Genomic DNA, 27668 nt, shown 5'->3' on the forward strand with positions numbered 1-27668 from the left:
AATTCATTAAAAAATCTGGTCCTCCCTCTGCACCTCAGACTTTTGTAACTTGGAGATAAAGTGTTTAGGTGTTCCCCCCCACCCCCCGGAAATGCTCTATAAATTAAAAAAAAAAAATCAACCACATTGAGGAACATTAGGCACAGAGAGTAATGTGTTGGTTCTGAGCTTGCATGCTGGAATTTCACTGAAAAGGTAAGAGAAGGGCAGGAGATGAAGGAAAGGAGCTCATTTCTTTTTGCCAAAAAGGCTGAACCGCTTCTCTTTGTCTTTCTCTTTGTCCTTCTCCCGCTTGCCGGGACTGGACTCGCTGGTGATGGTGACGACGCTGGTGGGCAAGGTCTGTGCCCGGCTAGATGCTGGCGTGCTCTGGGTACTGGCGGACACCTCGTGTTTATCGGAGGAGATGGCGGAGGAGATGGCCTGGATCCATGTGTTCATTTCCTCCTGAACAAAGGAGGCGGCAAGGTGAGACTCAGCTGAGGATGGCACAGATGCCTCACCCCACCTGCATGACCATCCTGCTTCCACTGGTCTTGGAAACAGCATGTCTGGCTAACAGAGACCCCTAACTCAGGGGCACGCTATTCCCTGTTGAGTACAGTGAGTACAGTTCAACTCCAACAGAATTTAAAACCTGACAGTCCTATAACTTGCAAGAGCTGGAAGTCTGGTTGCCGGGCCCACTATAGAGGTTGCGTCTACTTCTTTTAATAGGTATGCTTATATATATAATTGACACAAAACATTTATCAGGAGCTGCTTTTTCAATTTCAAAGCATAGGTGTTTTTTTCATCGGTCTCCCCACTCTCTCCCTCAAGGTGGAGCACAACTATGAGATGGTTGGTTAAAGGCATTGGGGTATAGTAGGGAGGCTCTGGTGCTGGGACTATCTTGCTATGCTGCCTCATCCACTTGGAGGGAGTGGGCAAGTATTCCTTCACAGATTGAAGGGACCCTGCATTCTCTTTTTCGCCAGCGTAAGGAGATGGCAAGATGACAAATTTACTGCCTCTCAAAGACATGAAAGAACCAGACACCTTCCAGTGTCAGTGACTGTGGAGACAGATCACAGAAGCCATCAGTGATCACTATTTAAACACAGAAGCTGTTAATAAGCTATCATGCCACAAATACTTACAAACTAAATATTTGATAGAAATTAATCTTAGAGACTTACATCGTCTTTGGCTTGGAAAAGGTACTCATTACCGTCACTTAACCTGCAGTATGAAGGAGAAAGTCAGTCACAATTTAACTTAAGAAGAAAGATTCCCCCAACTCCTATATCCTATGTGGGACACAAGCAGGCCAGGGGAGTCATAGGAGAAACACCCATCAGAGCTATGCATGCATCATCACCCCAAAGGCACTCCACACGGGCCCAGCAACGGCTTCTTGGATATCAAGAAACCATGCGGTAGGGCCAATATAATCAAGACAGGCACTTGGGGTTTCACTGCCCTGGAAGAACCAAGAAGTCCCAAACATGCCAAACATGTGGCTGTGCTGTAGCAAGGACCACTTGGATGTATGATCACTGCTCTAGATTGAATTCAAGAGAAAGCTCTTCAAAAATTACGAACCTTTCTGAAATTTTGCTGCATAGCTTGCTTGTATCTCCCATATTTACAAATACCAGTTTCTGAATATACCTACAGAAAAGATGTCCTAGGATGACAGAAACTGCCCTTGTGAGGCCACTGCCATGACACCGAGGTCAATGAGTTGGATGGCTCACTTATTCCCTCCAGAGGAACAGTGATTCCCTCCAGAGGAAGGAGGTGATGCTGGTATGGAAGAGGTAAGTGCCTTCTGCCAATACCAACTCTCTGAAGCTGTATCATGTGAGTACAAAGTGGGAGCCAGGCTGTCTGCGCCTGCCTTAATGGAATAGAGTGTATTCCAAGTCCCAGAAAGCCTGCCTATAGTGCTTGTCAACAGAACTCAATAAAGCTCACCATGTGGAACTCTCATCCATAGAGGTTGGCCTGGTCCAACTGGCAAGATACATACATGTAACTGAAGACCCAAAGCTTTCCAGATCCCCAAGTAAGTATTAATTAAGTGACAGCCTAACCACTAATATATTTTCTTTTTATATTTTTCAAAGATAAAATCGTTATTTTGTCCATTTCCAAGTACAAGCAGAACTTAGAGCCCCCGGGGGAAGGTTTATGTGTCCTGCAGTATAGAGACATCTGGGACTAAATGGTTGCAGAGGCAGCAGGAACATCTGCTGGGTGAGTCAGGGGTGCAATGTGCTGGGTCCTCACACGTACTTCCTGTTTGTCTCCCTCTGGCTTCAGGATGACTCACTTGACCTATCTCTAGTTAACTCATCAACAAAGAACAGCATCTCCTGGGTCTGGATTATCTGAAAAGATGAGAAAGCCCCTTTCTCAAGCTATCTTTTAGTTGTGAAATGGGAACTGCTCACTTTGTCTTAGGGACCAGTAACTGCCAGGTTATAAACAGGAAGATCCTTTTTTTCAATGTTCAGCTGCGCCACTAACCAGAAAACCAGTGACTGAGGAGCCCAAAATCCTAACCAAGATGCCTATGATACCAGTTTGTCACTTTATTGGGGATTTTTTAATTATTATTTTTTAATTTTTAAAAAGATTTTTATTTATTTTTGCATAGAAGAACTGGGGTGTAGGCCTGAGGTGGCAGGGGGAAAGATTCATCAGACAGGGTGGGGTGCAGAACAGGAAGATTTACTGAAATACACTGCTGAGGGGAGCAGCGGGTGAGACAGGAGAGGTCTGCCACACCATAGGTGGGTCAGCTCCCTAGCTGAGGATCGACCTCAGGCTGTTGCGCTAACAGTGCTGAGACTTAACCCCTAGGCCACCAGGGAGGCCCTATAGGTTATTTTTTTTTTTTTAATGGCAAAGAAATCAACCAATGCTGGTATTTATCTAAGAAAACCAAACCCAGAGTAAAAGATAAACACACATGCACAGTCAACCACAAAGCAAAACAATTCTTACCTTAGCTTGAACACATGTTTCTTCTTTTTGTAATCAAGAGCCACTTCACAGATGGCTTCTTTCAAACTGACAGGTACCTCGCTGTGGTAGGGAATTCCAGAAGCAGCAGTCTTTGCATCTTTGTAGAAACCCATTTCTTGGTTGTTTATGACACAATAAACATTGTGCCAGGACCTGAGAGTGAAAACAGGATCATCAAGATTCTCTATCACTCTCAAAGAATTAAGAATTTGATTAATATGAAAATCACCATCATATAACTTGGTATAACCACTCCCTTGTTAATAGCCTTTCCTCCATTCTGCTAAAACTAAACAATGGACCAAAATTCCTCTGTGGACTCCTGAGACAGGGTTCATGCTTCTGTGCTGGCTAGATTTGTGGAGCTACTTCTCTAATTTTGTGGGAAAACTGTTCTCTTCCATGAAGTAAATAAAGGTACTCTTGGCTCTGATGGAAAAGATTTTTATTGATGTTTGGTACTCTGTGTTATAGAGTCCTGTCGTGGTAATGGGGTGCTGGCTCCTTTTTGAAACATGTCTGTCATTAAGCATGAAGAGCTCTTCCAACCTCAGCTGCATTCTTAATGTAGCTTGGAAACTTGACAAGGGGACCTCTCCTCATCCAGAGAGGTAATAAAAGTAGGGTATTTGGGAGATTGGGGAACATTAAGACTGAAATGGAGTTAAGGCTTAGGAAATGGGGAATAGCTTAAAAAAATGCAAATAAGAGAAACAATGAAATTTCACTTCAAGACTCCTCAAGCTCCATTTAGCAGTATTCCTTCTCAGATTAAAATACTAAGGCCCCTATTCATGACTCCCATCCAGTTCAAACTCTATAAAGCACTCTGCTCCCAGTTCCCATGATGAAAACCCAGAACACCCAGATGCCCAGGCAGCCACACACCAATCAATCATGTGAGCATACCCACCCCTTTCAACTCACCAAGGGTGCACCTTGACCTTTACCAGGCCGCCCTATAGCTGACTGCCCAGCCTTGCTGCTGTTACCTGCTTGAAGCTTTCTTATTGTGAGCCTCCCACTCGTGCTTCCGATTCAGGAAGCCTTCCATCTGGGCTGAAGGCGTTTCCTGAGTCCTGGCTGGTAAGGTGGCGGCACTCTGGGCTGGGAGGGCAGTCTTGGCTTTTCGATCAGAGGTGGGGGAAGGGATGGGACTGGACTCCTTTGAACTTGTCCGCTGTTCTGCAGCACCGTTGACCATTTCACTTGTGTCCACCGTTTCGACCATCTAGGGACAGTGGAGAGGCCATTCAGCCAAGCGTGTGAGCTGCGGGGGCTCACATACGCTCTGACTTGCACACGTGGCTGTGTATAAATGCCTGGCACAGATCGAGGCAGTACAGTAAAACCATTGCACATCCCACAAAGCCAGCTGGGCACCAAGGACATTAGAAGGTGGGAACGGATTAATACCAGCCCGTTTATGGGGAATGAGAAAAGCGAAATGCCAGTATGAGTTTTACTGCACTCTACTCCTCTGATCAATCCATTTTCTCTAATGTAGCTCAGATTATTTCCTTACAGTTACTTTAAAACAAAAGGACAACAGTCACAATCACACATATTAAATATGAGAGTGGACGTTATACAGCAGCCACCTTACAACCAAAGGACGCCACCAGAAGGGCTGGAAGTTGAAGCGAAAGGGCATTCACAAACAGATTGATAGACAACTCTATCAGAACTACACAGCATTCCCCCATAGTAAGACAAAGGAAAGACCTTTGGTTTCTGAAAATGCTCTCTGGCTCTCCTCCCCCACCCCTCAACACATTGTCATAAACACATGCAGAAATTAGGACGACAATCATGCATTTCACATCTACCATCCCAGTTAGACTTTGGAACTTAAGAGCTGGAAGGAAATGAGGCAAGTCAACAAACATCAATTTAACCACATCTGCCGAAGTTGTATCGTGAGTGGGTTGTAGTTTGTGTTAAAGGAGCTAGAAAAGCCAATCACAGTCACTCAACACCACACGGCTATTTACCCCCAAACAAAGACAGAACCAGGGCCTTCCCCATCACGTGTTGGTTGATCACGGTGCCTTGCTGCACTGAGACGAGAAAGCCCAGACAGCCAGGCTTCCAGCGGCTCTGACCCTTCAGGATGGAGACGTCTTCGGGAGCTGTTCCTTCCCAAGCTCATTTAAAATGGAAACCCTCATGGCTTTTCGGCTTTGGAAATGCAGTAGGGTCTCCATTCAATATCGCTTTCAGTCTGTGTGCCTTCAACTGAGTACCATTAACTGTAGCAGCCCCTGGCTGATATACCCAGGGGGTGAGATTAGCAAGTTACTAAAGCTGGGTGTTGGCTGACACTTTAGTGGATTACAGACAACCTACACCCCTCATACACGGACAAACATGGAGGTGTCAATGGTACGCTCATTAGATACATCCCCCACCACTGCTGCCCAGAACCAAAATGACACCAAATTAGCAGCAACAACCTCGACAGGATAAACAATAGACTGGCCACCACTGCTGGACACCCAGATCTGTCAACTCTCAGGAAATGGAGCTCTCATTTACATCTTATCCAAGTGGCTGGGTCACAAGTTTACATTATGTCCATCCAAACCATTACCATTAGCTTTGGGTTTTAGGGTGAAACTAGAGGCCATCAATTGAAGGGTGCTTTACCCACACAGAGATGTGGAGAATGGATTCTGAGGGCAGAAATACATGGGAGTGAGGGGCAGGGGGTGTGATCATCCTGGCCTTGCAAGTGACTGCCTCTTCACAGGCACTTATTAGTGATAGGTTATTACATATTTCTCTTTCCTTTAACTTTTAAAGGAGAGGTGCAGGAAGGGATATTACCAGAAAACAAAACCCAGAGTCAAAAGAAAATGAATGGATTTTTAAGTTGACAAATCTGTTCTAGTGTGTGATTTACAGGAAACTTCCAGTGGGGAGGAAATACAAGTTTGGTCTGTAAGGTCTGTGCCAGGCATGACTTCAGGGAGACATGGAGTTAGTGTTGTATAGAAACCAGGTTAAGAAAAAATTAGTGCTGCAGGCAGGTGTGACTTGAAAACTGCTAGTGACAGTATTGCCCTGGGTAGAGAAATGTTTACCAAATTGGCTAAAATTTATTGTACTTCAAAGGTAAGTGAAGGCAGGGAAGTCTCTTTGAGAAAAATTCTGCAGCAAAAATTTTTTTCTTTGGAGTTAGAAGGAAAGAGAAAACTCCAAACCAGTATGCAGAGATAATTAATGTTTATGCAAATGAATCACTAACCAAGAAAACAAGGAAAATAAAAGGAATAAAAATGAATTTTAATGGACATATGCTGTAAGCATGCCAACAGACAGCACACTACTAGAGACAAACATCAAAAGCAAATCACAGTGCTATGACCAAACAGTGGGTACATGTGAATACAGCCCCCTCCCCGCCCTTTGTTGCCTCTCTAGAGCAATTAGTCTGGAGTGCTTTAGTGGCTGGATGCACCTGAGATTTAAATCAGGAGGTGAACATAAGTGCAACGTGACAAGTAGCAGCACAAGAAACACCTGATTGGTTTTCTAAGTGCATGAAGCAACACTATTTTCAAGTTCATTAACTTGAGTCTCTGCACCATAGCTCAAAGTAATAAAAAGATTTTCTTCTATACAATCCAATTGTAATTAAAAATCTGTTCTGGCAATCTGTTTTATCTAAAAATCTAGATAAAAATAGGCATGGGAACAAACGCCAGAAACATAGCACTCCTTCGCTGTGTGCTTATGTGGGTTTTTTTTTTTTTTTGGTCTTCTGAAAACAAAAAAAAGCATAAAATTGGATACTAGTAGTGTTGATGGTACAAACTTTAAACATATATATGGAAACATCATATATATACATATAGATCAATGACATACATAATGTAATTCAGAGCCAGAAACACACGAGGGCTCCCTAAAGACCACAGATGAAACTGTGTTAATTCCTAAAATGGATTTGGGTGTGTTTTCAGGCAGAGACCCAATAATGGTGCACACTACCCCCAGAACATAAGAAGCTTGGCATCTATCTATATACCCATCTACAGTCACAGGTAGATAGATATGTACATAGAAATAAGGAAAAACAAACAAGATGCTATATGATGTTATCCTGACAAAAGAAAAAAAAAAGACATGCATCATGAAATGAAAAGACAAATTAGACTTAACTCATGGAGAACACATATCAAAACAGGTTTCTGATTCCACTAACATTTAAATATGGCAAATGAGCAAGTGAATGTCTCACAAGGTTTTGACTAAATATGGATTTGATTTTGTTTTGTCTTTATTAGTAGCAGGAAGTCACCTATTAGCTTTTATCCTAAAGAACAGGATTTCTGTTAAAAAATAATTTTAGTCCATGCTGGTGGTCTGATAAATACCATCCTGGAAGACTCCTTATTAGAAGACTCCACAAAAAGTCTGAAGAAAGTGAAAAACAAATCAGAAGGTCCCTACAAGATGTACCAGAGTGTATCTAGTGTCTCTGTCGACAGAGACACTAGAATGAATTCTGAAGCCAGAAAGTGTGCCACTGCTCCTATGGGTGGTCCACCACAGCCTTGTTCAAGTAATCAGGGTGGACCAGAATGGCTTTTGTTCCACATTTGAAAAATTGAAAAAGTTTGATACCCTGAAGTCATCAACTGAATGGAGAAGCCTTGAAGTCTAGTAGGCAGGCTTGTGGAACATGCTGAGTACTGCCAGCCCCTGCCCTGTCCCCTGTCCTGGCAGTGACCGAGACAAAGGCGTGGCAGAGTCAGCATGCACTTAACTACTGAAGCTGGCTGCATTTTCTGGTGCATGGAGTAGGCCTAGAATTCTCCGGACTTGGCAGGGAAAAAAAAAAAAGAGACAAATGGCTTTGTAAAAAGCAATAATCTGAGCTTTCCCAAGTTGATCCAGCTTCCTTTCTTCCCCCTGTCGTTTTTCAACAAATAAATGCATCGTCCATGGAATGTTTATACAGCTGGACTTCAGGTTATAGTCTTAGTACCGAAAGTCTGTAAGTTTCCTTCCTTACAACCCAGTCTTCCTAGTTAATAGTAAACTATTGCAGGTTAATAACATCTGTAAAAGGAGCTACATCTAGGGCAATATTGCACCCTGTTAGTATAACTGGATGTGTCATACCTGTTGGATTCTAGTTTTCTTCTTCACTTTGCTGTAATCTCATTTAATTTCAATTACTCATGTAAGGCTTTCGCTGTAAAATCTTAATAAAGTAAAAAGCTCACAATAAATAAACAAAAAAGTAAGTATGTCGCCTTAAGGCAACTGAGCATCCATCAGTTAAAAGACTCAAATACACATGAATTAAATGCAAACAAATATGAAACCAAGGGCGGCTATGAATTCAGTAAAATTTTAACACTGTGGGTAAAGTGGAAGCCAAAAGGTCAAACCAACAGGATTTGGAAAGAACGGTTCTTGACAAATGGCAGTGAACTTCACAGTCCAGACCAAGGCTGGTCACTGGCTGTCCGTCTGCTATTAAAGTTTTTGTAGTTTTGGTAGGTTTGAGAGCGGTAACTAACCCGTGGAGATCCCTGTTCAGCCGGCAAGCCGTTCTGGGAAACTTGCTCTCCTTTGGAAGTATCCCTGTTAGGGAAAGGAAAAGAGAACAAGAGGGGGAGGGAAGGAAGAGAGCAAGGGAGGAAAAGGAAAAGGAGAAAAAGAGTAAGGGGGTGGGGAGAAGAGTCAGTTTTACTACAGGTTCTCTGTAAGAAAAACCAATGCAACCTCCTTTCTACACAGTGTAATTTCTTTCCTAAAGCTTTCCAAGTGTTTCAAAGAAACTCTAAGACTATGGACATGCCCCTCCACGCAAAACCAGCATCAGGGACTGTAATGAACCTCTTACCCACAGCAAAATAATTAGCCTTTCAGAAAGAGAATCTGTCAGAAAGACAGACCTTTCACAAAGCACCATGACACATTCATTGGACTAAAATCAGAATGGTTCACTCATTCCATTTCATCATGTGGGGATTGAGTGAGTGAGCGAGCGTGCACGCACGTGCATGCACAGACAACATGCTGTTGACAGTGCCCACCAGTGGCCACCCAGTAATGTGACTATGGACAAGCAGGGTTCTCATAATCCAGGGGTGACTATGCCCAATCTAAATATCCTACAGAAGCAGTGGACAGGACAGGCGAGTGTTCAGGCCTAGCACAGCCGGCTCCCTAAGCCTCCCTTGCTGCCCAAGACCAGACTCACCACTGCTGGGACTCGGCCTCCTCAGAAACCTTCGTGCTCAGCTCAGGAGAAGGCGGCCGCCTCTTCCTCTCCTCTTCCTCTTGCTGTCTGCGCACTTCCAGTAACTCCAACTGAAGGGGAAGACATGGTGAGGGTGGACACAGCCCCCAACACTGCCTCTTTTAGGAAAGGATTCAAGAAGAATCCAGAAAATCCACCTTTCTGAATTTTCTACACTTGATCACAATGGAAACTAGAGGTGCTGACTTCCTAAGCAGAGGACATTAGCACTGTAGGAATTTGCAGCTACCGTCTGAAACTATGTAACAGAGGTCAGAGTGGTAAAGTAGGTCTGTGAATTATTTGTATGCCTCAAGGATACGGGAGTTTAATTTCTAAATGAACTACTCTGAGCAGCTCTCAACTTGGCTTATGAAGAAAGGACATGAGCATGAATCCATGCAGGTCCAAGATGGCTGCTTGCATTATTGTAGGAATTCAGTCAAAACCCAAACGACACAAAAGAAATGCCACAGAATATCTAATTGAAACTAAGTCATTTCATAACTGGTATGCACACACCAAAAACATTCCATTTTAATATAAAAATATGCATATTTATTCTAAATCCCCAGAATTGCAGAAATCAGAAATAACATTTTTATACGTTGTAAAGAATGTATTACAAGTGTCTTGGGAGAGGAAAACACTAGTGAACAAAGTTCTATTTTAAGGCATTGGTGTTAGTAGGAGAGGCTGTCAAGAATGGGGAAATTTTCAGTGGTCTATGATCAAAATGCTACTAGGCAGAAATTCTAATTCTGAAATTATGAAGGAAACTACAAGGTTATATCCCCTAGAAACCAAAGCTTCTGTGATACATAGGAGGAAAAGCAGGTCAAAGGAGAAAGAAAAGTCTAATAATCAATCAATCTCTGATGATCATAAATTGAGGTGCTGGGGAAGTAATTGAGAAGGTAATACGTCTAGGAAGTCCCCTCAGGAAGATCTTCACTGTCTTTGAAAACGGACAAATATCAATAATATGGAGTCCCTGGTCTGGGAGGTGAGCAGGAAGAAGACGCAGCTTGCCCATGAGAACTAGAAGCTAAGCACCCAGCATTCAGGCATCACTTACTGTTGTCAGCCTTTCCAGGGCGGAGAACCTCTCATCCCAGGTAGCTGCAGACTTTTCAAAAGCTTCATGGCGCTTGATAAGCTTCTCCACCTCATCCACACTCTGGCCTATCTCTCGGCTGGATAGGTACGGCTCCTGTCCAAGCAGCCAAGCCTCAGCCACGCTGGCATCCCTTGAAAACTGATGGACCTCTAAAACTGCACAGGCAACCAAGAGTGAGTGCTGGTGAGCAGGGTGGGTGGGCAGAGATGGCCTGTCTCCTGGCCCTGCCACCCTCTGGTGGCAGTTTTCTGCACAACCAGTGATAACTTAGAGCAGTCCTGTCCAAGATTTATGTAATTAGAGCTTCATGTACAATGCTCCCTTTTCTTAAGCAGCTATGTTAAAACAGATGAAATTAATTTTTATTAGTACCTTTTATATAACCTGATATGTCAAAAACAATTTATCATGCAACCAACATAAAAAGTTGTTGCGATGTCTCTTTTTTTTCCTTCTGTCATTGAAATCTGATGTGTATTTTGGACTGGTAGCACATCTCAATTAGCAACAAACACAATTTAAGTTCTCAAGAGCACCATGAAGACATTAACTATGATGCCTGACAGCATAGGCCTTGAAGGTATATGCTAGCTCAGCCCTAATTCAGTGAGATAAGCCTCAGAGCCCTACAGGAATCCACGACCTACTTACAAATAGGCACTCATAAATCATCCGTTTTGGGAGTGGCAGTTTTAAGTTTATTTTGGAGGGTTGCAAGACCATATAAGAAGGGGAGGATAACGTGGGCTAGAATTTTCCTTGACTTATTCTTTTCCTCCGCATGTGAGGAAATCAAGCATGACTTCCACTGCAGTTAGGAGGTGGGTCAGAATCAGCACCGGAGTGAACATTTCCATTCCACCTCCCACAGCAATTCCTGAGTCATTCTGGTAGAAATGCACTGTAGGCAGCATCCATCGGTCCCCAAAGAGCTGCCAGCTACATCTTTTGACTGCCCTGGTACCATGACATGGCCACAGGAGAAGATGCCACCAATGCACTTAGGATGTGACATTTGAGCCCAATACAACCTGATTCCACAGAGCAGTATAATATGAACTGAGCCTGCTCTAGGTATTCTCAAAATTTACAAACCAAGTCTTTACAGAAAGAGAGGTCAAAATGGGATTTCTTTTTCAAAAACAGGGTTTTGGCTCCACCAGGGCAAGGTGCCTTTCTGAGTCTTCTTATACACCTTTTCTAGGCTCCGGGGATTCTGTTTCTAGAAAGCACCCTTGCTGCCTGAGAATGGGGCTATCATACAAGGAAAGAGCCCAGAACCCAAATACAGAATTGGTAAAGTACAGTAGAAAATGTTTGAGTTGGGCTACTTTCAGAGTTCATGCAATTAAATGCCATCCTCAATGCTGCATATTATAAACTCTATCCATATCTTTTACTAAAAATGAGGCTACAAATAGAAACTACTTCACAGATCAGTAAGTGGAATAAATATAAAAAAGTATGTAGAAACACTTAGAATGAAGTCTACTGCAAAATGCTTATGATCCTTAGCTTTTATTATGCTATCAACCTACTACTAGAGTAGGTTGAGTACCAACTATAAGACATCATCAGGTCAACTGTTCCACCTTCTTGACAGCAGTGATAATTCTCCTTAAAGATAACTGCAGGAAGTGGTGATTCTCTCTGTACTCTCCCAAAGGGATACTGAATTGTCTTCCCCATGGTGTTCTTACAGAATACTCAAATTCCACTTAGACACTGAGATCAACCATGGGGTTGAAAATAATGGGTGTACAACAGGGAACTACTAAAAAATATTTAGCATGAAATGGTGTAAGTGGGCAGTAATAAAAAGCATTTAGAACTTCAAAAATTAAATGACAAGATCACAACAATTAAAGCAGGAAAATAAACTTGCATGCTTTCAACAGACACCCAAAAAAGCAGAAATAAAGTATGTCCTTACTCAGTCTTAACCACTCCCACCGGTCTTCCCACTTGTCAATCATTTCTTTTCTCTTTTCCGTCAACTGCAATAACTTTTCCTTGATCTGTGAGAAAAGAAGGACCCCAGGGACATCTTAATAGAATGTAACAAATCCTCCTAGTCTTCCCCTTGATGGGCCACTTCATACAAGAAAAACACATTTTCTGTAGAGACCACCAGAAATAAATGTCTAAGGACTGTTTGGCCTATTTGTGTACCGGGAGTAGAAAGAAAAGCAGGAGGAGCTTCTGGAAGCAGAAACCATCCAGAAGGGACAGAGAGGATAGTGGAGTTCCACCCAAAGCTATCTGTCATGAGGAAATCAACAATGCACTGGCTCCTCTCCAGATCTGGGGGGTCCCTACAGTTGAGAGGGATAGCAAGAAGGGCAAAGCCCTGACCTCTCCGAGAGAACATCCACTCCAGTTCCTTAAGAGGTGTGCATACTGGACAAATCATCTGCTTCTCTATTACTACTGTCCTAACTGGAATTAGCAACCATCCAAAAAGAGACACTGCCTAGGGATGTCAGCCAGGATGGAGGGGGTGAGAGAGGATGAAACTTCAACCTCAGGTACTCAAAATTTGTCTTCTATGCTACAGTGTATTGACTTTGCATCTAGTCTTACATCATTGTCTTATTATGGACACACAGAAAAGCAGCAAGGAATTTTGAAATATATATAAATATATGCATATATGTATATGAAAGCAAATATATATTTCTCTATGTGTGTATGTGTGTGCCTGACTACACATACCTACCAACTCATGCAATAAATCATTTCACATCTTAACACCAGCTGTATTCATACTGGCACCCCAAAGCAAAGCAGCACCCTACCTCCTCAGATGCATAGTGCTTTCTTGCCAGCAGGGATTTTCCAAGTTCAATACAGGTTGTGAAACTATCATTACGAGCATCAATTTCAGCTTTGATACCCTGATGATTATTCATTAGTAGTTCAACAGATGATACATCCCTAAAATTAGACAAGTAATACTTGCATGAAATCAATCTTTTCAAATAAATATGCAGGTTTCAAAATATAATTAATTTGAAGGAAATTGTTCCAACCACACAGTTCATTTTTCAGGGCTGATTCACAGTCTGAGCTTGGGCTGGGATAATGGATCAAAAGCACAAAGACACTACAATTCTAGAGCAGTTATGCAACCAAACATTTAGAATGAGGTTATTTTCATGTTTTGTATGTGTCTGTATATTTGTGTCAGTGCCTGAACAAATCAAAATGGTTGTTTGCTATGTGGATGCCAGAAAAACCATTGATTCCTGTTGAAACTTGCAATTTGGATGCTTTCCAAGAAAGTATAGAGGCAGTATCAGGGATCCCCCATTGTACTCCAATGAATTAGCTGCCAAAGGTTGGGACATCTGTGCTCAAGAGCTGCTGCTATCTCCTATTCAGACATGAAGAGACAAATGGAGTGGGAACCAGCTTAGAACTCGCAAACTGGTAGAGATGTGGGATCTTTCCATGTATCAAAACCTACTGACTGGACAGACTGACTCTAGGAAATACAAATGCTTTCTATATATAAATGTGAAAATAAAAATATTTTTTGGTTGAGGCACAACTGGCATGCAACACTGTATTAGCTTCAAGTATATAATGCAATTCAGTATTTGTATACACTGCAAAATGATCACCACAATAAGTCTAGCAAGCATATATCACCATACAGTTATAGACTTTTTTTTTCTCATGATGAGGACTTTTAAGGTAACATATCTTCTCAATTATGGTGGGGGCTGGAGCTGGCAGGAATTAACTGAAGGCTGTACATATGCCTGCTAGTTCATCTACGTGCTCTCTTCATTGCTTGCTATGACACAAAGTCAAAGGGTCTATACAGAAAAAAATATTACATAATCATCAAGACACCATCAAAGCAGATGTTGAAGGTTAAGAGACACCTTTAGTAATGTGTGGTGAAATGGAACAGAGTGGTCTTTAATCTAATAGGCTAGAAAAGGAACTCAAAAAAGCTATCTCATCCCAACAATGAGGCAGAGCTGGTCATGCCTTACCTAGTCATGTGGCGCATTAAAACATGTGGTCTGCAGACAAGGCAGAGCCTGGGACAGCATGGGACATGGACCAATAATACAGTGGCCAGGGAGCAAGGGGCCGAGCCACTGTATGCCGGAGATAAGTGAGCCAGCGGTGGCTCCCCTAAAACTTCCTCCTGTCCCTACTCTAGCCTCAAAGTTCTCAGCCTAGGTTTTCCCTGATTCTCTCTGGAAGCCAGTGCACTCCAAAGGTCATTTAGCAGGATTCCCAGATGGACAGTGGCGTTACCTTGGCTTCTCCTGGGCTTCAATTTGCCGGATGACATCCTCCATCCACAGCATGAGGTCACGCACCATGCTGAAGAAGCGGAACTTGTCCCCAGTATCCACCAGTCGCACCCGGCGGCCCTCACAGGCGTCCAGCAGGGCCTTCCAGGCTTCGAGGACCTCATTCTCCCGCTTCTGGATGTCGTCGGCCTTGTCACCTGCATAGGCTGCCTGGAGGCGGGCTGCATCTTCCTGCAACTGCCTAACCTGTGAAGACAGAGGGAAGATGAGTTGGATCAGACCCAGGTCACATGGCTGGGCCTCCTCTCCACCATCCCCCCAACAACCTTCACATGTGCAGACTGTTCTGCTTCCCCACTAATGGGAGCTCCAAGTAAAAATGGGGTCTCTGCCCCACAAGGAACTCACAATTTCATTGGGAGATCTAAGTTTACTGTAAGTGTATTGAATGGCACTATAAGTTCTAACTAAGTGATAAATGAAATATTACAGAGGAATGCAGGTGGGAGAGCTTGATCAGGAACGGTTCCTTGGAAGTGGCCAGCAACGTGGTACAGAAAATGGTACATATCCAGATAGAGTAAAACAAAACAAACCCCACTTGATCTCCTTTCAGAGTAGAGATGTTTTTATCACGAAAAAGAAACAATCATGGAGAACACATTTTGAAGTGCCTTTCCATCTCTACATATTGTTGCTGGAAACGCTGTGTGCCGCATAAGAGCTCCCAGAACATCTGGAATATTTCAACTTGAAAGACATAAAGTGTCTTAAAGCAGCATCTAATAAGACCGGCATCTAATCTGGCTGAAAGAACTGACTGACATCAAAGAAAATAAAATTTCAACTAGTCAAATTTCAACAAAAAATTTTCAAAACTCAGAATTAACGATGAGAACTGCAATTTGGTAAATGTAGCCAGTAATGCATCAATATAATTTTGGTGAGTTATCTTTTTCAGCTGTGACAAGTCACCAAATACACACACACACACACCAATAAATCAACACTAAAACTGGCAGGAAGAGAAAGTTCAGAGTACAGGATATGCAAAGGAATCTCATGAAAAGATGCTACCCAAGATACTGTAATTTGTCATCTATTAGTAAGCAAAAACTCAGTAGTCTGGTATTTGTCACTGAACTGCTTCATGGTTGAAAAGATTATTGCGGGCTACCGCTCCTACAGAAGGCAAATGGGAATATCCATCAAAAACACAAAATGCATGTACTTTTTGATTTTATAATCCCATTTTGGGGAATTTATCCTATACATATTCTTGAATATTCTGGAGATGAATACAGACAAGGTTATTTAATACAGCACTTCTGCAAAAGACTGAGACACCAGTTAGATTAATGTTGGTGCATCCCAACATTAAAAGGTGAGGAAGAACTCTGGGTGCTTATATGCATGTGTTCCCAGGTGATGGCTAAGTGGAAAGATCAAAAAGCAAACAATGTGCACAGTATCTACTTTGTGTGTAGAAACAGAAAAAACGAGAATAGACTCATCTTTTTTTCCAGGATGAGGGGGTGGGATGGGAGGAGATACGACCTTAAGAGATAATCATGGCTAGTCCATATTAAAAGTATTTTCTTCTCTTAGTTTTATATAGTTACTAGTGCAATACATGTATACAATATCTAATTAAAAATGTACACAGTGAGAGATATAAATTCAAATTTCATTTCTTGATAAGGCTCTGTGGTCAAAGTGTGCCCACAACCAGTCCAAATGACAGGAGTGTAGGGTGTCTGTGAGAGGGTATCTGGAGGACAATGGGGCACGAGGGTGGGTGAAAGTGGGTGGGGATGAACGGGGCGAGGGGAGAGGGGGATTAATGACCCCTTTGGCCACCACAGTAAGGATGTGGTGGTGGTGGTAGGTATGGAAAAGAAATTTCTAGTGGGGTCTGGTTTCCATGGTGACTTGATTTCCATATCCTAGGAGACTTAAAAATATTCTTTAATTATGGCTCAGATAAAACTCAAATTATAACAAGCCAAGTTTGTAGGAAATTACTTGAAAAGCTAATTTCCTATACCACTAACCACATCTTTCTAAACAATAAAAAAAACAAAAAACAAAAAACAAAACACTTTTCCTGCGCCTCTGGTTGTTTTCAATTTGCTCTCACAACAAAAAGCGAGGTTGAGGAGGAGAGCAAAAGTGAAAAGTCCCACGAAAATTAACTACTCATTCTAAGGAGTCACTGAAGACGTCATCGGACGCAAATACCATGGCATCTTCTTCTTGGACTGATTAAACTCTTCCACATAGGGACTTGTAACAACTTGTGCATGCCCTGCATGTGTTTCATTTGGGCAATTCTTTGAGACATATTTTAAGAAGCCAAAGAATATAGAGGCTCAGAGACACACAAAGATGCTGCATGGAGAGAACGCTCCTCAGTAGGTCTGAGACCCCCCAACCCACCTGTGTGCCCAGAGCCTGGATGTCGTGCTCAAATGTGGTGTGCATCCTCTGCAAGGTCTCTACTGTGTTCTGATCTCTCCCGAGCTCCTCGGGGAGTTTCTTGTGTTTGTCCTGTATGCGCCCAAAGATCTCCTTGGCGTCGTGGTAAAATTTATGCAGTTCGTAGGAGGCAGCGAGAATCTGTGTTCTCGTGTCAATGAGCTCCAGGAGGTCAGCCCAGGCTTCATTGAGCCCGTCCTTCCACTCAGCGATGGTGGCAGCGTCTGAGTGCCCAGAGTTGATGAGTTCATCTGCCATGTGATTGACCGTGTCCACACGCTCCTGCCCAATGTTTCCAGTGTCCCGGGCAAACTCCCGGAATCGCTCCTGTAACATCTGAAAGGGAGATGAATGCACAACAGTCAGTGAGACCATTCTTGATCACATGAATGTCCTTTGGAAAGAACTGAGTGCTATGCATGATGTGACAACAGATCTTAGTTCTGAAACCTCTTATCCATCAGGCTTCCTTCTTGCTCACTGCAGCAGGCAAGGTAAGGCAGTGCCTCCATTTCCTCTAACTACTGGAAAGGAGGGCACAGACAGGCTATGTCAAAGTCGCCTGGTGATAAGAACAACAAGTTGAAACTAAATCCTGTGATGCTTGACTTGAGTTTAGGGCATTTCACCCACTCATAGTCAGAGAACGTAGACAGCCTTCCACACCCAATGCTCACACCCTCCTTAGTACTTGCCGTGACGTGCTCGTAATCCTGTCCCAGCTCATGTGACCCTGCGACCACCTCCCTCTCGGCGATCCACTGCTCCAGGTCGTCCACTTCCCGGTTGAGCTGGAACAGCCTGTGCCTCTCGTCCAACTTGCCTCTCCTCTCTTCAGCAAGGTCTTTGAGGCCAGCATACAGTTTGTCCACTTTGGACTGCCGCATGCTAATGCGCTCGCTGCAAAGGGTCGGGGAAGAGAAACTTTAATGCTGAATTTTCTTTGGGGAGAAAACAAATGAGGTAGAGATGCCAAGAGAGCATGTTATATAAAATTTCTCGAAGATGGGGCCTCCCTGATGGCACAAGGTTTTAAGTCTCAGTAAAGAAGCTATCCACAGTCACTGCAGCACGAATTTGATTGCCAGCTAGGGGAGTTGCCCCACATGGGGCAGCAGACCTCTCCTGTCTCCCCTGCCGCTCCCCTCAGCAATGTATTTCAATAGATACGCCTGTCCTGCTCCCCACTCTGTCTCTGGTGAATCCTTTCACCCACTGCTCCTCTGGCTTTTACCCTAGTTCTTGTATGCATCAATAAATAAATAAATTAAAAAAAAATCCAGTTAAAAAAATTTCTCAAAGGTAACTTCTATTTAACCTATCTAACCTGAAAAAAATCAAACTCTGAAATTTGACCTCAACTTCAAGTAATAAAGAGCCAACATGTAAACAAAGCCCAGTAATTAAGGCTGAAGGCCATCCTGACTGGTGACGGAGGGAGAGAAGGGAAGCTGTAACTTGGTGCTGCTGGCTCCATCAGTCAGGATTTCCTTTGACGTTATACGTTAATGCAAAATCCAGGCGCTGTCTTCTATTCTTGCTACCATGTGGCCAGAGAGACAATAACCCCATGTGGCACATGCTGTAACTGCTCTGGGCTATAGATTCTTCCCTGCCAGGAGGCAGATCCTCCTCTCTCCAAATTTTCAGAGTGACTGTCATGCAACAGGAAATCAAAGAGACAAGGACTTGTAGATGGATGCCTATCCCTGGAAGCTGGGAAGACCTGACTTTGCTGGGAATCCTGATCATGAACGATCCCCTACTCCAACACAGACTGAACCTGCCTGGGTTACCACATCCAGACAATTCATTTCCTTTCTGTGTCATAAAAGGCTGTTACATAGAAAGTCTAAAATGATGGTCACTGAAGTTAATCACCAGAGCCAGTTCATAGCTGGGGAGTACCTCCTGAATTTATTTTTTTATTTTTTTTATTTCTAAGGCATTCTAAGTCCTAGATGTCTAAGAGTCAGGAGGTGGTGTCATTTTGTTCTTGGGAGCTGCTATTATTTTATAGATACATATAAGTCTTCTTTCTCTAAAACTAGTAATTACTTTCTTCCCTAAAGTGGATGACTTTCAATTCAAGGGCAAGTGCTTAGATAATTGGTATCTCAGCAAGTCAATCTGTACTTCTTATTCATGAAAACAATGACCTTTCAAAAGGGTACTGGCTTTAAAAGCTAATTAACCTATCGGGGCTATTTCCTATATAACATTCACCTTTCTTTCTTTCTTTTTTTTTTTTTTTAAAGATTTATTTTTTATTTATACAAGCACTGGGTACAGTCAGAAGCGGGGAGAGTGAGAGAATTCACCAGAGCCAGAGCAGGGAACAGAACAGGCAGAGTGACGAAATACACTGCTGAGGGGAGCAGCGGGCGGCAGGCGAGTTCTGCGTGCCATGTTCGAGACCCTCACCGGCAGCCGGGGATGAACCGGTGCTGCAGAGGCTGTGGCCAGCTTCGCAGGCCAGCGCTCAACCACTGCGCCACCAGGGGAGGCCCAACATTCACCTTTCTTACTCAGTATTAGCAAGTCTGTTTTAAAACTGCTTCCTAAAGATCTACATTACCAATTACTGAATCTGAATGCTGCCTTTCAGCAAAGGCTACAAAAGGCCCTCACTCAGAAGACCTGACTGACCCACCTCACCATCACACATTGGTACTTGCCTTTCGGGGTGGCTGTCAGCGACAAGGGCCCGGCTGGTTTTGGAGAGCTGGTGCACTGTCTCTGCATAGTCTTCCACGGCTTGTTCCAGAATCTGGTGCTTTTTCAACATGGAGACAGCACTCTGCTCATCCTGCGGAGAGAGGGGACTGTCACACCACAGCTACCCCCTACCAAACCCCCAGCACAGGGGCAGGCTGACTGCATGGGAAGCAGGAGGAAGGGGCACTGGAAAAACTGGAAAATATACCAAACCCAGTAGTGCGATATGGACGGAGAACAAAGGAAAAAAAAAAAAACTTTTCAAGAATGTCGGTATGGACTGGACAGTGTGAGGTCTCTGTGAAGGGCAAACATGAGGCAGAGCAGAATGACAGAGAGCCCTCTGAGGTATAAGTCAAACCCAGGCAAACCACATGTATCGCTGGCAGAGCTCCTCCTAGTCTAAAAGATGTGCAGATGACAGCATTCTGGAACCTTAAAATACTCTCAAAAGCTTCTTGTATGTTACAAGTTTAGGTAACCCTTATAGTTCTTAGAGAGAACTAAGACCATGGAAATTTCTAATAATAATAATAAGATGGGATGAATCCAGCTTAATAACACACCAGGTCAGAGAAGAACATTCTGAGTTGAGGGGAAGTCTCAGCCAGATTTCAGCCACCTGTGTGTCCCACAGTGCTATCAATTCCGTAACACAACAGCCAAAGTGAAATGTTTCACAAAGACAGTCACCAACAGAAAATAAACTGGGGGTCTGAGGGTGAGACTCCTCTGGGATGGTGGTGTGTCCCCGATTTCGTTCACAGAGGACAGGAACCCCCTCACCTTGGCCTTCTCTTCAGACATCATGTACAGCTCCTGCTCGCTCATCCACGCCTCAGCCTCTGCTGCATCAAAGTAGTACTGCTGGGCCCTGTGGGCCTCCTCCAGCCGCCGGTGGCGCTTCTCTGTTTCCTCAATGAGGAGGCTCCACAGCTGCTTCAGGTCAGCAAGCCTCTGTCGAATGGCCTCAGCGTTGAGGCTGCTGCTGTCAGTCACTATGTTTTGGCTCCTCTCAAAGATGTCATCGATGCGAGGCTGGTGCCCCTGGATTTCTTTTTGGAGGGTCTGTGGGAATGGGGAACACGTAAGAGGGCTTGCTAGACTGCAACAACATGCCTTTTACATCAATGCCTTAGGGCCAAGAAGAAATCGAAGCCTTCAAAGATCACTCACATTCTCTGCCTTGTAATTTGGAGCAATTACTCATCAGACTGAGGTTGGCTGGAGCAGAAATGCTTACCTGATTTTTCTTTATTAACAGTTGCACTGTCTGGAGGTTATGGCCATGATCTGTGGAAGTTGCCAAGGGCATCCTCTCTCCAACCCACAACTGGAAAGAATTGTAAACTGGTGGTCAGAACCACTCAAAAAGAACAAATATTTGATACAAACAAGAGTAGCAGGGGATAGCAAGGCCAACACAAGAGTGTGTGTTAAATCCCGCTAGAAATGGCTGCCTGAGGAGCCTGAGAGGGGAGAAGGTTCATCTTCCGGACCTTACCTCATTTTCAATGCCAAATTCAGTAGGAGTCATCATTCTGATTTTTTAAAAATACTGTTTGAGAAGCATTAAAATTGTACAATATCTTTTCCTTTATATAGGGAGTGTTTTGTTATATATATATATAAATTTTTTATTTTCTTTACATCATTGTTCATTTTTAAACAATATTTGCTTCCCCCCACCCCCTCAGGTGTAGTCCCCATACAGTTTCCTTCATCAAGGTACCTGTGCACCATCACCACAGCCCCCTGTGCTCCTCCCTCCCTCCCTCTGATCCCTCTTCCTTCTCCTCCCCTGCAGGATGTCTCTGATTATAATTGTCCGTTTTCGCTTTGTTGTGTTTTGTACTGTTATTATTTTTTAAAACTGTACAATAGCTTTAGAAAACCACAGAGGATAACTGAGTTGCACATTGTGTGAATACACAGAGCATAGATTTTGATAGGTCAGCTCACCGGCATGTCCCTAGGTGAGTTATACAGAGAAGTGAGAACACAGGTTGCAAGCAGGACAGGAAAGAATGTTTATGGAAAGGCCACTGGTGTGGTGAGGGCCTACTCACAATCTCATCCTCCACATCCCTGTTGAACTGATGGATCTCTTTGGAGGCTAGTAGGTTATGTTTTCTTTCATTCAAGGGCTCCAGCAATTCCTTGAACTTGGTCTGCACGGTGAGACGCTTGCTGTCCACCTCATCGGTGCTCTTCCCCTCCTGACTCAGGGCCTGGGCCTGGCTCTGGAGCTCTTCAATCTCCTTCTTCCGCACCTCCATCTGATTTTCTAGCATCTGAGGGCAGAAAACAGACCAACCTTCAAGCAGGAGACACACACACATACACAGGAGTCCTATAAAATGGCCCAAACTGGACATTGAAGAATATGCAATTGAGACCAAGAAATGGTTCTTAAATATCTATCAAATTATCTTTTAGGACTCCACTTCATCAGCTGGTTTTTAAACAAATTCCTTTCTAGGAATTTTAAACTTGGAAGCAACACTCACATTTATTCAGGAACTTGGGAGGGAAATGGCAGGGGAGAAAGAATTATGGGATTGGGTCGTATTCATCTGCCTGTTCAGAAGCCAGAGTGAAGCTGTAAACCAGTTTAACCATCGGAAAGGAGTGAAGTCTTGAGGTTTTAGGTTTTTTTAGGCAAATAGCTAATGTTACTAAATGTAGTAACATTATCTTCAGTATCTTCAATCAGAATGTTAATTATTCTTTTATCAGCTAAAAATACTGTTTATTGACATGAAAAAAAAGGGTAAAAGTAAAAGAAGAGGCACCTCACTCAGGAAACATCATACTGAGAAAACTGTGTCCTGATAAGACAAGGGGATCACATCTGGGCATAAACTGACTCCCTCTGTGGGGAGGGAAGGTAAAAAGCTACAACTGAAAACCATCTGGGAGAACTCCTTAATGTACAATACCCTGAAGAGCAGAGTAACCAAGTCAATCAGTAATGGGAAAGGTGAGTGTCACTTGGATGGAGAAACAGGCCTCTGCACTGGGCAAGGTCTCCTTCCTAGCCATTGGCTCAAAGCACAACTACAGGGCTGGGACTCAACCACATGCTGTAAACCCAGTCAGGGAGGCACTAGAAGTTTCTGCCACCAACTCGCTCTCTCAACCTAACTGGAGTTGCTGCCTTGTAAATCAAGTAAACTCATTTGCCTTTAAAGTGTTCTATCATGAGATAAAAAATGTACCTTGAACAACTCAGTATCATTACACAGCAAAGTAGGTAACTGTAATTATTTTCCTTCATGTAAAATGTGGAACTGAATGAAAACAATATTTACGCAAAGGTGATGACACCGATCAACTAAGATGAGGGTAAGAATGTATTCCCATGAATGCACGCCCAATACTTCCACTACAGATGCTGTGTCTTGCCAGCCGATTCTAGAATATCCCATGGTACTGGCAGAGCAGTTTACTGGGTTAGACACAGAAGGCAGATGGTTGACACAGTGGGTGAGCTTAGACCATGAAGAGGCAGGCAGCAAAACCAGAAGGTGGCCCAGCATGCAGCCACTGTGCCCACTTGCCTGTTGCTTCTTCAGCAGGATGTTGACACTGGTGAGGTCCTTGCCATAATCATCAGACTGAATCTGGCTCTCCAGGCCATGCAGCCACTTGTCTAGATCTGCGCAGCTCTGGGTGAACAGTTCAGCCTTGTTTGCATCAAAGAGCCGCTGGGCCTTGGTCTGGGTGGTGGATTCAAGGACTTCCCACATTTTATGTAAACCAGTGAGTTTCTCCTTCACCACGGCTTCTGTCTCAGGCTTTTCTGAAATGAGCTGCATTCCCTCCTAGAAAACATAAACCAGTGTGGTTACAAATAAGTACTGTTTTCTAGAGGACAAATGTCACACAGAAAAACAAAACTAAGATAATTGATCTATGATTTGCCCACTCATTTAATAGATGCTCAGTGTCTTTCCACATGAAGTTACTGCTCAGTGAAACCAAGAGTGGACTCATCCATGCACACCATCTAGCTTTCAGGGGAGGCAAACAAGTGACTGCTGTGTGCTGAAACAGCTTCGAATGGAGTGACGGGACAGTGAATGCTGATGATCTAAGACTTTATTCCCTGGCACAACACCCTCAAAGGAGATGATATACCACTATTAATCCTAAAGAGTCTGAAACAATATAAAAAGTGTGCAGGAAGAGAAGGGAACATTCACGTTCAGTTATGCCATGCAGAACCTCCCCTGGGGCCAAAGCAATACGTTCTAAATTACTATAGTACCTTGTATGCAGTCGTCACACAAGAAAAGTAAGAAAATTAAAACACATATTATTTCTAAATTCTGTGCCACTGTATTGGTCTATGTCTGTCCCAGTGCAACAAAAGAGGTATGATCAAGTCAGTGGGAGCCCTGCCCAGGGGCCACTGTCCATCAACTGCAGCAGCTGAGAAGCACAGCAGCAATTACAAACTTATTACTCATTAAGAGATGCATACATTGAGTGTTTTGTGCCACCTGGTTGGGTTTCTGTTTTTCCTCCTTTCTGTTGTTGAGTGGAGGTCAGGAAGCACTAAGTGAAAGTGGGATAGTTCTGGTTATGCAACTTGTATGAGATCAGGTAGGACTTTGAGAAGATGGAAAATGTGCTAATTAAATAGGAGCGTGTTCTTCTCAGTTTGTTTCCTCACCATGGCCACCCTACAGAAATGGAGGGAGCCCTCAAACAATATTTTCACTCACCTTCTCAATTTTATCAAGCCACTCTTTGTTGGATGCAAGTTCTGCCATAAATGCTTGATGTTTTAACCATTTACTGTGTAGATTTCTGGCTTCATCATAAGACATGTCCTGGGCTGTAAGCATCTTTTCATTGATCCAGAGAGACAGCTAGGCAAAAAATAATAATAAACAAATATCGTGTTATGACATACTATGCATAATGCATGTTTCCACGTCAACAGACAACCAAATATTTACTTTACAACTCTGACCTGTCCTGACAGGTATCTCCAATTGTAGGGAGGCTGTCTCAACTGTACTTCAAACCTGGTCTCTAACACTAGATCCAGAAGTACAAAAGCTCTCTGAGCTAGTCCTAACCATCTGGTACTCTTAACCAGCTTTCCTCTCAAAGGCTTGTTTAAAAGTCTGCCCTAATCACTCCAAGTCACAACCCTTTTATCTCTTTTAAATACCTGTGCTAATATTGTTTAAAAATGAACAATGATGTAAAAAATTAAAAAAAAAAATACCTGTGCTAGCTATACCATGTTAATCATGATTACTGTCATTCACTCTCTTGGTAATGTTTTCACTGTTTTAGCTCTATTATTAAAAACAGAAGAAGGGGGGCATACCTGGTTGCCTAGAGTTAGGTCTCAGCACTGCACCGACGGCCCACCACTACTGCCTGAGTTCGATACCCCGCCAGGGAGCTGACCCACATGGCACAGCAGATCTCTCCTGCCTCACCCACTGCTCCCCTCAGCAGTGTATTTCAGTTCTGCTCCCCACTCTGTCTCTGGTGCATCCTCTCACACACACCCTTCACCCCCCACCTCTGGCCTATACCACAATTCTTCTACGCAAAAATAAAATCTTTAAAAAGAAAGAAAGAAACTCTAGTTTTTTATTCCCTCCTGGGGTACCTCTCTGGGAATACTGAAAGACATAAATAACTTGCTGGTGGTGGGGGTTAAGGCAACAATGATGCCTTCTCATGGTTCCCTCAATTTTGAGTCAACTTTGCCTCTTTTTCTAGAGTCTGTTTCTCCAAAGGGCATCCAATTCAGACCAAAACACTGCACAGGACTTGATTGTGAGACCCAACATGTCTGCTTAGATTCAACCTCTGGAAAACCTCATAAAGCCTGCCAGCTGCCAACAGATCTGAGAAGGGAGTTCTCCTATGAAGCTTGAGCTGGGAATCAGCCCAACCCCAGGCTCTGGACACACTTCTCTTGCTGGCTTTTATCCCAGGTTGCCTTGCTCCTTACTAATTGCCTTTCATTGGTTCTGCCAGGGTCCTAATTCCCACCCCGCAGTACTAACCCAGGAAGAGTCTTTCGTCTTCCCAAGCAGAATATACACAGAGTCAGAAGCAAACACTTTAAAGGACCCTAGTGTCTCCTTCTGCATGACAATAACGAGCCTGCTTTTATGCCATTCACTGCCACAACAAATGTGCACCTTAATTTCATATGGTACTATTTCCAAAGGTTTAGGTATCACATATAAAGCTGATAATGTAACAGGGTGGTCCCCAGGAAAAGGGGAGGTTCCCTGCCCCACCCAAGGGAGGGTGGAGCTGAGCAGGAAGAGGAGAAGCTGCAGAGGAGACTGAGGAAGGAAGCAGGATGGAGCCAGGAGACCTGGAGGAGGCGCATGGAGCCTAGAGACATGTGAAGAAACTGTGCTTGTCTTTTGGTCGTGGACTGGGTGACACAGATGTGGGTGAGACCTGTGGGGAGGTGACAATGGCAGCTTTTATCTTGATGTTGATTTTGCTCTTTTCCTTCTGGGCTTGTCTGGTTGTTTCTTTTCTGTGGGTCCCCACTGGAAGATGCTTTAGACTTGCGGCAGGCTTTGGGGCCTTGCTCTGGGCCGATCCCATATGGATGGAGTTTTACCCACGAGGGGACGGGTAACTCTGGATGCTTCATTTAGAAACTAGACTCTTGGCCTTACCTGTATTGTTTCCTAGTTTTATTAAAGTTCCTTCCCATTAAAGTCTCATATGTTTTGTGTTGATGCGGCGGATGGCAGAACCCATTTAGAACAGGCAGGTTTGCAGGGTTTGGGCTGCCCCTCTCCCTGTCCTATAACAATAAGACACCCTATAGAATCAACATTGCCCAGGCTAGTCACTTGCGCTCTGGGCTGCTCCTGGGAAAGGATTCTCCATACATTTGCTTAAACAATAGAAAATCTGTCTTTGGAAATTATATCAAGCAGGGTAGGGGGTCACTGGAGCACCCCAGCTCAGAACATGGGTGAAGACCTTCCAAGCAATGTTTCTACCATTCTCAGGCTATTCACCCATCACGTCAGAGGGACCAAGGATAGAAAGCAAAAGGCAGCGAGGTCTTTGATCGCCTTTTTTCTTGAGGAGAAAATCCAGTAAATTTCAAAAAGTTTCTTTGACCACAGATTTATTATACAACGGAAATGCTAAATTAATTTCCTACTTTAAAAGAATCACCTATTTTCCAGTCTTCCAAGTAGCTAAAATCTGAAATGCTACAACCTTTAACTCAATCTGAGAAATGAATTTAAAAGGAAACCAAATGGTAAACTTTCTCCAATATTTCTACAAACACACCCCAAATACAACAGAAGACAATGCGCTCTCTCTCTCTCTCTCTCTCTCTCTCTCTCTCTCTCTCTCTCTCTCACACACACACACACACAAACATCAAATACAACAGAAGGCATTAAAGTGCCGAGGACGTTCACAATTTTTTGCTATTCATAACCACCTACCTAAAGGAGGTTAGAAGAAAAAAATATCAGGCTTATAAACAAAACTGCTTTTTGCTGAACACATCAACCCACAGAAAAAGCACCATGCTATAAAATACAATGAAATGGATCTATGGAACTTGCTAGATCAACAGGCCTTCACAGGCATTCTGGAATCAAGAGCTACAGTTGTAATCTGTACAGACTTTCAAAGGTCATTTAAGAATATACTCATTTTCTGCAAAAAAGAACTATGCAGATTGGAACTGGATAGGAAAAATGCTTTGATAATTGAATTCAGCTAACGCAAAGCACTGAAATCACCATTGCTATGCCACACA

The 27668-nt window shown here is 43.4% G+C and overlaps 1 protein-coding gene across 2 annotated transcripts in view; it reads right to left on the bottom strand.

Moving 5' to 3' along the window:
* Positions 1-228: 228 nt before the first annotated feature.
* SPTBN1 (spectrin beta, non-erythrocytic 1) overlaps positions 229-27668 on the bottom strand; it is a gene marked incomplete at both ends in the record, with an annotated part of 142883 nt that continues 115443 nt past the window's right edge. The window contains 18 exons of one of the 2 annotated variants that reach the window (XM_084235787.1): positions 229-447; positions 1182-1224; positions 2998-3171; positions 4011-4249; positions 8556-8619; positions 9242-9351; positions 10359-10555; positions 12334-12418; positions 13199-13337; positions 14679-14923; positions 17117-17491; positions 17851-18051; positions 19830-19964; positions 20660-20941; positions 21117-21206; positions 21943-22167; positions 23437-23700; positions 24607-24753. In XM_084235787.1, coding sequence (XP_084091913.1) covers positions 229-447; positions 1182-1224; positions 2998-3171; positions 4011-4249; positions 8556-8619; positions 9242-9351; positions 10359-10555; positions 12334-12418; positions 13199-13337; positions 14679-14923; positions 17117-17491; positions 17851-18051; positions 19830-19964; positions 20660-20941; positions 21117-21206; positions 21943-22167; positions 23437-23700; positions 24607-24753 — 3234 coding nt within the window. Of the gene's footprint in view, positions 448-1181; positions 1225-2997; positions 3172-4010; positions 4250-8468; positions 8620-9241; positions 9352-10358; positions 10556-12333; positions 12419-13198; positions 13338-14678; positions 14924-17116; positions 17492-17850; positions 18052-19829; positions 19965-20659; positions 20942-21116; positions 21207-21942; positions 22168-23436; positions 23701-24606; positions 24754-27668 lie in introns of those variants that run through there. The other variant, XM_084235788.1, reaches the window with a different exon arrangement.

Source organism: Talpa europaea, assembly GCF_964194135.1.
Source record: "Talpa europaea genome assembly, chromosome: 6".
Classification (NCBI taxonomy): Eukaryota; Metazoa; Chordata; class Mammalia; order Eulipotyphla; family Talpidae; genus Talpa; species Talpa europaea.